Here is a 14,177-nt window from a genome sequence, read left to right on the forward strand (position 1 = left end):
CAGGCAGAGGGAGAGAAGCAGGCTCCCTGCTGAGCAAGGAGCCCGATGTGGGTGGGACTCCTGAGCCAAAGGCAGATGCTTAACTGAGCCACCCAGGTGCTCCAAGACTTAAAAGAAACTTTTTAAATGATAATTGCTATGTCTTTGTATGATTATTAAAGGAGATTTGTTTTATGGAAAAACCTCAAATAGTACAGATCATTCACTCTATGCTACCTTAGGAACAGCAACAAAGGAGAGCAGGTGTTAGGTTCAATTGATTATCCCTAGGTTCCTTACAACACCTTTACTATTTTGACATATTTGAAAATGAGCTGGGAACACCCAAGTTATCAATATTTCATTCTCCCCAAAGACTTTATAAATAGTTGTGTAATTGTAGATAGTGAGAACACCTCATTGGATGAAGATCAAACATAGGCGGTTGAAGTTCTCCAAGTTCAATCGCAGTTATTCCCACTGCCCAGATATCACAGAGCTGGTTGTAGCCACCATTTTTTTCTACTGCTGCAACTTCTGGGGCCATCCTAGAAGGAATCAGTGGATGTAACATCTTAGCTTTTTTTTTTTTTTTTTTTTAGATTTTGTTTATTATTTATTTATGAGACACACACACCGAGACAGAGAGGCAGAGACACAGAGGGAGAAGCAGGCTCCATGCAGGGAGCCCGACGCGGGACTCATCCAGGTCTTCAGGATCATGCGTTGGGCTGAAGGTGGCGCTAAACCGCTGAGCCACCCGGGCTGCCCAACATCTTAGTTTTTAAAATGATAGGCAATCTGCTATTTTTTGTTAAATAACTAAGAGGGAAAGAGGCTGATAGACGCTTACTAGGAAAGAATTAATATCACATATATACAGAAATACTCTTTTAAAATTCATTATTTAAAAATCTTCGATCTTCTCTGAAGACTGGTGCTCTGAGGAAAAACTGTGTTGTCTTACTTCAGTTTCTGTTTTGTGAATCTTGCCATATACGGGAAAAGAATACCTAAATCCCCATGAAGGTCAGAAATGTTCCCAAAGGAGGTGAGACTTGAGAATGAATCAGCAGGGGGTTACAGCAGGGTGAGGAGCCTCAATATTTTAGTCAGAAGAAACAAGTGTAAATGTGGGAGACAGAAAAGAGCATGGAACACCTGGAAAGGTAATAGGACAGCACTACCCAATGTATGATCTACAGTCTTACACAGAGCCATAAACTGTTAGGAGTCTATAATAAGTACAGAAGTTGACAGCATTAACTCTCGGCCAAATATATGATCATTTTTTAGTAATTCATTTCTAAGCAGGGAATTTTATTTTATTTTTTTATTTTTTTTTAATTTATTTTTTATTGGTGTTCAATTTACTAACATACAGAATAACCCCCAGTGCCCGTCACCCATTCACTCCCACCCCCCGCCCTCCTCCCCTTCTACCACCCCTAGTTCGTTTCCCAGAGTTAGCAGTCTTTACGTTCTGTCTCCCTTTCTGATATTTCCCACACATTTCTTCCCCCTTCCCTTATATTCCTTTTCACTATTATTTATATTCCCCAAATGAATGAGAACATATAATGTTTGTCCTTCTCCGACTGACTTACTTCACTCAGCATAATACCCTCCAGTTCCATCCACGTTGAAGCAAATGGTGGGTATTTGTCATTTCTAATAGCTGAGTAATATTCCATTGTATACATAAACCACATCTTCTTTATCCACTCATCTTTCGTTGGACACCGAGGCTCCTTCCACAGTTTGGCTATCGCGGCCATTGCTGCTAGAAACATCGGGGTGCAGGTGTCCCGGCGTTTCATTGCATTTGTATCTTTGGGGTAGATCCCCAACAGTGCAATTGCTGGGTCGTAGGGCAGGTATATTTTTAACTGTTTGAGGAACCTCCACACAGTTTTCCAGAGTGGCTGCACCAGTTCACATTCCCACCAACAGTGTAAGAGGGTTCCCTTTTCTCCGCATCCTCTCCAACATTTGTTGTTTCCTGCCTTGTTAATTTTCCCCATTCTCACTGGTGTGAGGTGGTATCTCATTGTGGTTTTGATTTGTATTTCCCTGATGGCAAGTGATGCAGAGCATTTTCTCATGTGCATGTTGGCCATGTCTATGTCTTCCTCTGTGAGATTTCTCTTCATGTCTTTTGCCCATTTCATGATTGGATTGTTTGTTTCTTTGGTGTTGAGTTTGATAAGTTCTTTATAGATCTTGGAAACTAGCCCTTTATCTGATATGTCATTTGCAAATATCTTCTCCCATTCTGTAGGTTGTCTTTGAGTTTTGTTGACTGTATCCTTTGCTGTGCAAAAGCTTCTTATCTTGATGAAGTCCCAATAGTTCATTTTTGCTTTTGTTTCTTTTGCCTTTGTGGATGTATCTTGCAAGAAGTTACTGTGGCCGAGTTCAAAAAGGGTGTTGCCTGTGTTCTTCTCTAGGATTTTGATGGAATCTTGTCTCACATTTAGATCTTTCATCCATTTTGAGTTTATCTTTGTGTATGGTGAAAGAGAGTGGTCTAGTTTCATTCTTCTGCATGTGGATGTCCAATTTTCCCAGCACCATTTATTGAAGAGACTGTCTTTCTTCCAATGGATAGTCTTTCCTCCTTTATCGAATATTAGTTGCCCATAAAGTTCAGGGTCCACTTCTGGATTCTCTATTCTGTTCCACTGATCTATGTGTCTGTTTTTGTGCCAGTACCACACTGTCTTGATGACCACAGCTTTGTAGTACAACCTGAAATCTGGCATTGTGATGCCCCCAGCTATGGTTTTCTTTTTTAAAATTCCCCTGGCTGAGACAGAACGTAAAGACTGCTAACTCTGGGAAACGAACTAGGGGTGGTAGAAGGGGAGGAGGGCGGGGGGTGGGAGTGAATGGGTGACGGGCACTGGGTGTTATTCTGTATGTTAGTAAATTGAACACCAATAAAAAATAAATTAAAAAAAAATAATAAATAAAATAAAATAAAATAAAATAAAATAAAATAAAATAAAATAAAAAAAAGAAAAATAAATAAAAATAAAAAAAAAATAAAATTCCCCTGGCTATTTGGGGTCTTTTCTGATTCCACACAAATCTTAAAATAATTTGTTCTAACTCTCTGAAGAAAGTCCATGGTATTTTGATAGGGATTGCATTAAACGTGTATATTGCCCTGGGTAACATTGACATTTTCACAATATTAATTCTAAGCAGGGAATTTTAGAAAATTGGTTGTTCACCACAGGTAGTTTGAGAGAATCTAAAATGTATTTGCAAAATGAACCTCAGAGGTAGGAGCTAGATAATGAAAGGCCTACTGATTATACAAGAAGTTTAGTGAAAATGGGGTAAGGTAATCTTGGGAGGTAAATTTGATCTAATACTCGAAGTAAAATGAAGGACAGTTTGAGAGTAGGTAAAAACAGAGTCCAGTGAATGAGTTGGAAGACTATTTCAAAAATACAAGGAAAAATAGATAAAGGACTTTTCAAAGGCAGTGGCAGAGGGGACGGAATGAAAGGGATTGACTGAAGAGACTGATTTGAGTATAAAATGCTTGTGGATATTAAAGTAGAGCTATTATTAAATAACTATAAATTTACCTAAGATTGAAAGTCAACTTAGAAGCTGAGTTGGAGTTCTCTGGGATTCACTGGTATATAACAATGCCATTTGAAGTTATAAAGTATAAATAATACTCAGGGGAAATATTCTTTTTTAATGTTTACTATTTTAAAATTATATTTATATTAAATATCCATAAGATAGAAGTTGCTTTTATTTTTATTTATTTTTAAAGACCTTATTTATTTATCTGAGAGAGAGAGAGCAGAAGCAGGGTGGAGGAGCACAGGGAGAGGGAGAAACAGACTCCCTGCACAACCTGGGTGGTTCAGTGGTTTAGCGCTGCCTTCAGCCCAGGGTGTGATCCTGGAGACCTGGGATCTAGTCCTCTGTCAGGCTCCCTGCATGGAGCCTGCTTCTCTCTCTGACTGTGCCTGTGCCTCTCTCTCTTTCTCTCTCTGTATCTCTCATGAATAAACAAATAAAATCTTAAAAACAACAACAACAACAACAACAGTTTCCCTACTGAGCAGGGAGTAGGATGTGGAGCTGTATCCCAGGACCCTGAGACCAAGACCTGAGCCAAAGGCAGACATTTAACCAACTGAGCCAACCAAGAGCCCCTAGAAGTTCCTTTCATAGGTATTTAGATTACAAAAAGTTACATAGCACAATGTCTCTCAACTTAAAGGTGGTTAAGGATATAAAATATGTATACTAAAAATACTAATATGTAGATGTACCTGGTATATGCAAATACTATATACATAAAAATGGATATAGGAGTAAAGAGAAGAAAATAATCACTACTATGGAACAAAATGACTAAGAGCAAGTTTCAGAGAGGAAAGCTGAGCTGGAACCTAGAGAAAGCATGTAAGTTTCAGTCCTTCTGCTCACCATAATCAGTTAGTGGTGGGTAAGTGGAGCACCAAATTGACCAGGAGTGTTGCAATTCCTGGCTCAGTGGAAAGCAGAGCTGTGATCTATCTGGCTACCATGGGTGAAGAAAGGCAGAGTATGTGCCACTTTTAAGACAGGGCAGGACTTAAGATAAACAGAGACAATAGATATACTAGGGAGGTAATAAACAATACCTAATATAGTTAGTGTACAAAAAACAAATTTTGACTAGAGGATAATGTTCCCGTGGGGAGAGAGGGGGACAGTCACAGAAAGAGACTGAGGAAGGAAATCAGCATATGATGAAGGAAATTCTATAGGTAATCTAACTTAGCTATGTTTTCTTTAAACTTTTATTTAAGTTATATTTATTAGGGCTTCTTTTCTGTTATAATTGATATGTGTTGGTAAAGAGAATTTGGAATATATGGAAGAAAACATGTCAAAAATCCCACTCAATAAGAGCCACTGTTTCACATATTTACATCTGTAAATCTTATTTATACATGCATCTTTTTAACATGGCATTATATTATGCTACTTTTAATCTTACATGTGCTATTTTTAATCTTGCTTTTTTGAATAATAGTATATCATGAATTTGTCCACTGACCATTCACCTTTTACAAGAGGATTTTTAATCCCAGCAATTCATTCCATTGATCTGAATAAATGTTCATAATTTCTTTAATTCTTCTCGTATATATATACCTTCCCTCAACCTTTTATTATTAAAGTACTGTGATAAAGCTTTTTATATAATAATCTGTGTATCTCTCTGAGAAATTACTACAGCAGAATTAAGACTAAAGAATATAAACATTGTGAAAGGCTTATGAAAAACATTATTGCCAAATTATCCTTCAAAATTGTTCTACCAATTTCCATTTCCACTGTCAAATATTTAGTGATGATAGGTATTACCCATGATTCCAAATATATTCTAATTTGATAGTAAAGAATTGTTCATTTAATTTACATTTTTTGGTCATCATTAGGGGAGACATTTTTCATATTTCAGGATATCTTTTTTTTAAAGATTTATTTATTTATTTATTCATGAGAGACAGAAAGAGAGAGAGAGAGAGAGAGAGAGAGAGGCAGAGACACAGGCAGAGGGAGAAATAGGTTCCATGCAGGGAGCCCAATGTGGGACTCGATCCCGGGTCTCCAGGATCACGCCCTGGGCTGAAGGCGGTGCTAAACTTCTAGGCCACCGAGGCTGCCCATATTTCATATCTTATATGTATTATTTTAATAACTCTGCTTCTAATGAAACATTTTTTATTGATTTATTAAGAACTTTTATATTAAAGATATTAAACCCATTTTGTTATATTTTAGTGGATATTTCCTGATTTGTTATTTGTCTTTCACTTTTGTTCAAGCTAGTGAATGTACAGAACCTTTAAATTTTCACGTAGTTAAATCTATCAATTTTTCCCTTTAATGTTTTATGCTTTTATGTAAATAAAGGCTTACTCAACTCTTCCTTTAAGATTTTATTTATTTATTTTATTTTAGAGAGAGACCAAGTGAGCAAGAAGAGGGGTAGAGGGATAGGGAGAGAATCTCTAGCAGATTCTGTGGTGAGCACAGAGCCTGACACGGGGCTTGATCTCATGACACTGAGATCATGATCTGAGCCAAAACCAAGAGTTAAATGCTTAAATGACTGAGCCACCCAGGCACCCTGGCTTACTCAACTCTTAAAGCAGATAGGCACTGATAGTTCATTTGGTTTCACTTTTATATTTAACTATTTCCATATATAATTTATTTTGGCATTAGGTATGAGGTATGAAGAAATTTTAAATTTCCTTCCAAATAGTAAGTTACCCAAACACTGCATATTCAAAAATCCAACCTTTCATATAAACTTTAACTGTCACCTTTTATAATATTCACTAAATTATTTTACTTGTTAAGGTTTATTACTAGGTTTTCTATTATTCTTATACCTGTCTTCATTGATGAAAGCAGTGTTTTAGAAAGATCATCCTGTCAGTACTTGGTAAGATGCACTGAGAAAGGTGGCTGTTGCTTTATAGATTTTAAACAATAGAATCAATACCAAAAGAAAGTGTACTAAAACGACAAGAGATTATAATTAAGAGTCTTTCTTTTGAAAAATCTCATACCTATGTATGCTCTTAATACAAAATCCTAGGGACAGCAGGGATTATTAGTACTTTAACAGAGTTGGAAAGCTGGACAATAAAAATGGGTATCAAAGTTCCCTAACCCAATCAGAAGTACAACAGTATCAAGGAGCATGCAAATCTCCAGACTTTCAGTCAACCATCACTTGTATCACTAAGTATCAATGCTGACCACCAACTCTGAAGAAATGAAAATGCACAAATCCAATCATAATAGTATCTTACCAGTAGGGAGTGCCAATGAAAGATTTTCTCTTTGCAATGGTAGCTGTTATTTTTGCAGCCACGCCAAAGTCAGCTAGTAAGGGAAAAAAATTGAATAAAATTTTAATTCTTTCAATAAAATCACCCACAATTCTAAATTTCACCCTTAGGCATGCCCTTATTAAGAAGTCAGACAGTAATGCTAGAGAAATGTATATAAATTGAATTCCTAAATCTTTTCTTGTTTGGTTTGTAACATATTCATTAAAGAAAAATATTTTTTGGCACTTTACTAGAATGAAACATACTTTATAAATAATAAAGTTAATAAGTTAATAATAAAGTTTATTACAAGCACACTGAAGTTAATTAGGAAAAAAAAGATAAATAAACCACCCACCTGGATGCCTTTTATTTTGACACAACTAGGGTAGTATTTTGATGCTATTAAAGAGTCTTTTTTTCTCTATATAAATGTTTTTATTGTTGTTACACAGGACTGTAAAAACTAAATATATATATATATATATATATATATACAGTTCATTTTTGTCACTTAACTAACATCTCAGGGAATCTACTCTTGTTCTCCTTAACTATTAATTTTGATGACTGAATAATGTTCCGTAAGTGGATTTATTACCTTTTAACAGTTTTTTTTTTTTTTTAGATTTTTAAAATGTATTTAGGAAATGCGTGCGCGCGCGCACACACACACACACAAAGGGGAAAGAAAAAGAAAGAGAAAGGGAGGGAGGGAGAGAAAGAGAGAGCATAAGGAAGAATAGAAGGGACAAGCAGGCTCCCCACTGAGCCTGATGTGGGGCTCAATATCAGCACTCTGAGATCATGACTCGAGCCAAAACTGAGTCAGATACTTAACTGACTCAGCCACCCAGATGCCCCCAGTTTTTCTATTGCTAGCCCTATGTTTGTAATTTTTTCTATTATAAATAATGTATAATTAATACTTCTAAGAATATAGATTTTTTCTTTAGGATTAATTTCCTTAAACAGAGTCTCAGAACATAATTACTAGATCAAAACATGAACATTACTGGGGTTCTTGATATTAATATTAAGCTTGTATAATGTTAATTCTTATTTGAAATCTTACTAAATCTTTTTGGGAAAAAATGTGAGGAACATGAAGTAACATACCTAATTTTACATCACCATGATCTGTCAATAAAATATTTGCACCCTAAAACAAAAATAAAAATACTATTAAATTAGCATAAAACTCCTTCTAATAAAATTATCAATTTAAGTATATTAAAAGAACTTACTTTGATATCTCTATGCATTTTGCCTTTAGTATGCAAATAGGCAAGACCCTGAAAGTTAAAAAAAGTATTCATTAGCAAAATTGCAAACTTAACACCTATATCATCTTTGTTTTTTAAGATTTACTTAACTGTTTTAGAGAGAGAGTACACAGGTTAGGGGCAGAGGGAGAGGGACAAGCAGACTCCTGGCTTAATGTGGAGCCTGATGCAAGGCTTGATCCCACAACCTATGATATCATGACCTGAGCCAAAACTAAGAGTAGGATGCGCAACCAACTGAGCCATCCGGGTGCCCTAACACCTATATATCCTACTTAAATTCTCACTGAATAAGAAAAACTAGAATGTCTTTTGAGGGGAAAACATACAAGAATTTCTTTTTACTAATCAATGTTTACTGTATTTTAAGATTTCAAATTCATTTCCTGGTAAAAATATTTTACTGTAACACCATCACTACAATCAAGATAATGAACATAACCAGTCATTTCCAAAAGTCCCTCTGAGACACAAACACTGATCGGGCTTTCTATCATTACAGATTTAAGTTTTCTAGAGTTTTATGTAAACTGAATTATATACTATGTTCTTTTTTATCTGGTCCTTTTCATTCACAATAATTAATCTGAGATTCCTTGTTAATATATATATCAAGAGTTCATTCTTCTTTATTTTTGAGTAGTATTCCATTGTACAGACCAGAATTTGTTTACACATCCACCTATTGATAGACATTTGGATTGTTAGGTTATTTAGTTTTTGTCTACTATAAATAAAGTTGCCACTAAGATTCATGTACAAGTATTAGTATGATTTTTTCCCTCAGGTAAATACCTAGGAGTGTAATGGCTGAATTATATTGGTAATAAATTTAAACTTTTAGGCAACTGCCAAACTGTTTTCCAAAGCAGCTGTACCATTTTATAATGAAACCAGCAGTGTATGAAAATTCCAGTTAATCTATAACCTCACCAACCTTCTTAAGGTAAGTCTGTTTAATTTTTAGCCATTTTTTGAAAGCATCTGTTCAAATCTTTTGTCCATTTATTTGTTGGGCTGTTGTTTTTTATTACTGAGTTCTGAGAGTTCTTTATGTACTCTGGATACAAGTTTTTGATCAGATATATACTTTACAAATATCTTCTAGTCTGAAGCTTCTCTTATTCTCTTAACAGTGTCTCTAGTTGAACAGAAGTTTTCATTTTTAATGAAATCTAATTTACCAAATTTTTCTTTCATGGATCATGCTTTTCGTGTTATATCTGAAAATGCTCTGCTTAATTCAAGACTCCAAAATTTTCTCTTGTTTCCTTCTTGAAGTTCTAGTTTTAGGTTTTATATTTAGATCTATGATTACTTTTAGGTTTTTACATGTGATAAGAACTACAGCTTAAGGCTCATTTGTTGGCATATAAATGTCCAATTATTCCAATACCTTTATTGAAAAGTCTATATACTTTCTTCACTGATTTGTCTTTTCAACTTTTTCAAAAATCAGCAGTCCATATATGTGTAGATTTATTTCTAGACTTTCTATTCTGTTCCACTGAGTTACTTTTCTACTCTTAAGCCAATACCACCAAGTTCTGATTATTATAGTTTTAGAAGTCCTAAAATTACTACTGTTGGCTCTCAAATTTTGTGTTCCTTTTAAAAGTTATTTGACTATTCCAGGTCCTTTGTATATTCGCAGTAATTTTAGACTGAGCTTCTCAATTTCTATAATTTTTTAAAGATTTTATTTATTTATTCATGAGAGACACACACACACACACACACACTGAGGCAGAGACATAGGCAGAGGGAGAAGCAGGTTCCATGTAAGAAGCCCAAGACTCTGGGATCAGCCCCGAGCCAAAGGCATATACTTAACTGCTGAGCCACTCAGGCGTCCCAAGCTTCTCAATTTCTACAGAAAAAAAAATGTTTCTGTGGATTTTGTTTGGGATTGCACTGAATCTATAGGGGAGAATCTACTTGGGGAGAACTGACATCTTAACTATTTTGAGTTTTCCGATCCATGAATATGGCATAGTTCTCCATTTAATTAGGTCTTCTTTAATTTTTCTTAGCAGTCTTGTAGTTTTTAGCATGCAGGGGTTTATGTGTCTGTCATACACATTCCCTTAAGAATGTCATATTTTTTGGTGTTGTTATTATAAATAGTATTGTTTTCAAAAGTTCTGATTGTTGTTAGTGCACAGAAACCCAATAGATCTTGTACCTGGATCTTGAATTCTGCAAACATTCTAGCCTCACTCATTAGTTCTAGAAGCTACTTTGTATAGTCTATTCCATTTTTTACATATATGCTTATGTGGTCTGTGAATACAGTTTTACTTCTTACTTTCTAATCTGGATGCCTTTAATTTCATTTTTTTTCTTATTGCACTGGCTAAAACATCTAGTATGTTGTTGAAAAGAAGTGATGAGAGCAGACATTCTTGCACTGTTTGATTGATCTTGGCGGGAAAGCATATAGTCTTTTACCATTAAGTATGACTAAGTTGTAGGTTTTTCATAGGTGTTCTTTATCAGGCTGAACAAGTTTCTTTCTATTCCCAGTATGGTCAGAATCTTTATCAGGAATGAATGTTGGATTTTGCTAAATGCTTTTTGTGTCTATATTTAAGATGATCGTGTGGTTTTTTCATTTTGTTTGCTAATATGGTCAATTACCTGAAATAATTTTTGAGTGTCAAATCAAAATTGCATTCTAGGATAAACCCCACTTACTGATGATGTATTATCCTTTTAAATATGTTGTTGGATTACCTTTTCTAACCTCTTAGTTTCAAGTTCTGAATCTGTGGCTATGAAGGCTATTATATTAGTCTGTAGTTTTGTTCTCTTGCAATATTATTTGATTTTGGTTTTGGAGAAATGCTAATCCATAAAATTATTTGGGAAGTATTCACTCTTTACTCTTCAATTTTCTAGAAGAGTATATGTAGAATTGGCATTTTTTCTTCCTTAAATGTTTGGCACAATTTATCTATCCACATCATCTGATTTGGAGTTTTCTTTGTGGGAATATATACAGAACTATTCAGATGATTTCTGATCGAGTGATCTTTGGTAGTTTGTGTCTCTCAAAGAAATTGTTCATTTATTCAAAGTTATAGCTGGCAGAAAGCTACTTATAATATTCCTTGGGTACTGAATATCCTGGTTTCTTTCAATATTTGTAGATTCTGTGGTAAAATCTTTATATTCATTCCACATATTGGTTATTTTTTATTTTCTCTTAGAGGATTATCAATTTTATTGATCTCTAAAGGATCAGATTTTGGTTTTATTGATTTTCTCATATTTTTCTGCTTTCTATTTCACTGATTTTCACTATTTCATTTTTTTCATTTTTGTTTCTTAAGGTAGAACTCGAAGATAATGATTTCAGACCTTTATTTCTTTCTAAAGAAGTGTTCAGTGCTATAAACTTCCTTCTAAGTATTGCTTAAGGAACACCTCAAATTTTCATGCATTATGTTTTCATTTCATTTGGTTCAAAATATTTTTTAGTTTCTCTTCTGATTTCTTCTTTGACTCATGGGTTACTTAACGGTGCTTTATTTAGTTTCCACATATTTGGAGATATTCCAGAAATATTTCTGTTGATTTTTAATTTAATGCAATGTTGTCAGAGAATATGCTTTGTATGACTTAAATCCCTTAAAATGTATTTAAACATATTTGATAGCCCAAAATAAGGTCTATCTTGGTAAGTGCTCTATGGGCACTTGAAAAGCATATGTATCACACTGTTGTTAGACTAAAATGTCAGTTAGGTCAAGCTGATTGGTTGTATTGTTCAAGTCTTCTACAGGTTGCATCGTTCAAGTCTTCTACATCCTTACTGATTTTCTGCCTACTTGCTCCACAAAATTATTGTGAGAGGGGTATATCTGACTATAACTGTGTGTCTATCTTCCTGTAGTTCTATCAGTTTTTGTTCATTCATTTTGAAGCTGTATACGTAAACACTTAGGGCTGTTACGTCTTTTGATGAAGTGGCCTGAAAGAAGTAGTCTTAGTTCTGAAGTCTACTTTGTCTGATATTAACATGGCCATTTAGCTTTTTTTTCAATAGTTAGTGTATCTTTTTCTTTTACTTTTGATCTATTTGTATTTTCATAAAAGTACATTTCTTACAGGCTGCATCTAGCTGGGTCTTCAATTTTTCCATTCAATCTCTGCACTTTTTATTTAAAAAGATTTTTTACATAACAAAATAATACATATAAAGATGTACAGCATGATGATTTGATGTGATTACTGAACAAGCTGGTTAACATATCATCAATTCATAGTTACTGGGGTTTTTTTGTAACAAGAGCACCTGAAATTTACTCTTAACATATTTCCAGTATTCAGTACAATGTTACAGTTGTCATGCTATACATTAGTCATCAATATATATGGCTGCTACTTTATAGCCTTACATCTCTCCATTTCTTCCCTCTGGCCCCCAACCTCCTAATAATCATCATTCATTTCACTCTCTGCATCTCTAAGTTTGACTATTTTAGGTTCTACATATAAGTGACTTATTTATGAAGTATTTGTCTTTATGTGGCTGGATTATTTCATTTAGCATAATATCTTACAGGTTCAATTATGTTGCCACAAATGACAAGATTTCATTCTTTTTCACGATTGAATATTCTGTTGTATATATACACTATACATTCTCTATTCATTCATCTGTCAATAGACACCAAAGGTGGAAATTTGTCAGCATAACATAATTTTAAAATACTGAAATTAATCTTGAAGGGCATCCTTACCAAAGTTCATTTTATTCTTGGGGAATTAGAACCATAAAATAGATTGTGGTCATATACCAGGGTCAAAATGCAAACTCAAGCTTTTGTTTTGTTTTTTACTTCTATTTAGTACTTTATCCATCACTTAAAAAAGCAATGACCTTTGGAAATTAAAATTTTTAAAAACCTGTCAACAATTCTCTGCAATGAGTGTGTTTTATAGTTTATGTGAACACAAAGTAGATTTCTACTTTATGAGATTACAGAAATATAAATATATGTGAGTGTATATATATATATATACACATAAACGTATATATGTGTGTATATGTGAGTGTGCATACATATACACATATACATATACACACATATATACTGAACAAATTTACTTTCACATATTTAACATTCAGACTTGACACAGTATGTCTTCTAAGCATGAGGAAACCAGCTCTTAGAAATGACTAGAGTTTTCTCTTAAATCAAGTGAATCCCCTAGTTTCTAAAATATGGAAAAATACATATAGAACATCAATTTCACTACCCAATCTAGGAAATGCAGGGATAGAAGTATCAATTAACAATTTTCAGTTGTAAATTACCAAAATAAAAAACATAATCACTACTAAATTCCTAATTTAAATGTTTTAAAGGATATGAACAAAATCACTACTTGCTAATTTTCTTAATGAGTTTTTCAAGGTACTAAAAAAATAAATAAATTGGGAGAAATGCTACATACTCTCTATCTTTATCAAAGAGTCACAATTTAGTTTAACATACTAAAAGCTCTCACAGACTCTGAAATAAAGAAGTAAAGAAACTTCAGTTTAATGCAATGTTGACCAAACTTATAAAATGGGGTTCTGCTATCAATGATACTTAATAATCACACAGAACTAGAAGTTCCAGATAACATTCTGGGTTATGATTTGCTAATTTATTCTCATTTTGGGAGAAACAGTAAGACTTCATGTCTTATGCAAAAGAATTCCTTCTATTGTCATAAAACCTAAAGGAAAAGCTCATACAACTTGTTATGTTTGAGAGTTTTGGTGATTCATTCACAAAAACCAATTCACACCTGTGGCTTTCCTTAGCTTTGCAGCAACTGAGGGCTGAGCCTGACAAAATGGAACACCAGACATCACCACTATTTATACCAGCATCAGCTTAAATGAATTCTTGTGACTCATTCATGAAAGAAAGAACTCCAGGCTTATAGAATTACAATATGAGAGGTTAATAAAAAATCATTTGGTTTACTCTTTTTCCTTAGGGCAGATCATCATTTTATAGTTTTCAATTGTGAA

At 34.0% G+C, this 14,177-nt stretch overlaps 1 protein-coding gene across 3 annotated transcripts in view; it reads right to left on the reverse strand.

Annotated features, from left to right (window-relative positions):
- MAP4K5 (mitogen-activated protein kinase kinase kinase kinase 5) overlaps positions 1–14,177 on the reverse strand; it is a 109,055-nt gene that overhangs the window by 44,381 nt on the left and 50,497 nt on the right. For all 3 annotated transcript variants that reach the window (XM_049113161.1, XM_049113159.1, XM_049113160.1), the window contains exons 7-10: positions 8,102–8,149; positions 7,974–8,016; positions 6,834–6,906; positions 396–527 (exon numbers count right to left, since the gene is read on the reverse strand). In XM_049113161.1, coding sequence (XP_048969118.1) covers positions 396–527; positions 6,834–6,906; positions 7,974–8,016; positions 8,102–8,149 — 296 coding nt within the window. The remainder of the gene's footprint in view (positions 1–395; positions 528–6,833; positions 6,907–7,973; positions 8,017–8,101; positions 8,150–14,177) is intronic.

This window comes from Canis lupus, chromosome 8 (assembly GCF_003254725.2).
Source record: "Canis lupus dingo isolate Sandy chromosome 8, ASM325472v2, whole genome shotgun sequence".
NCBI lineage: Eukaryota > Metazoa > Chordata > Mammalia > Carnivora > Canidae > Canis > Canis lupus.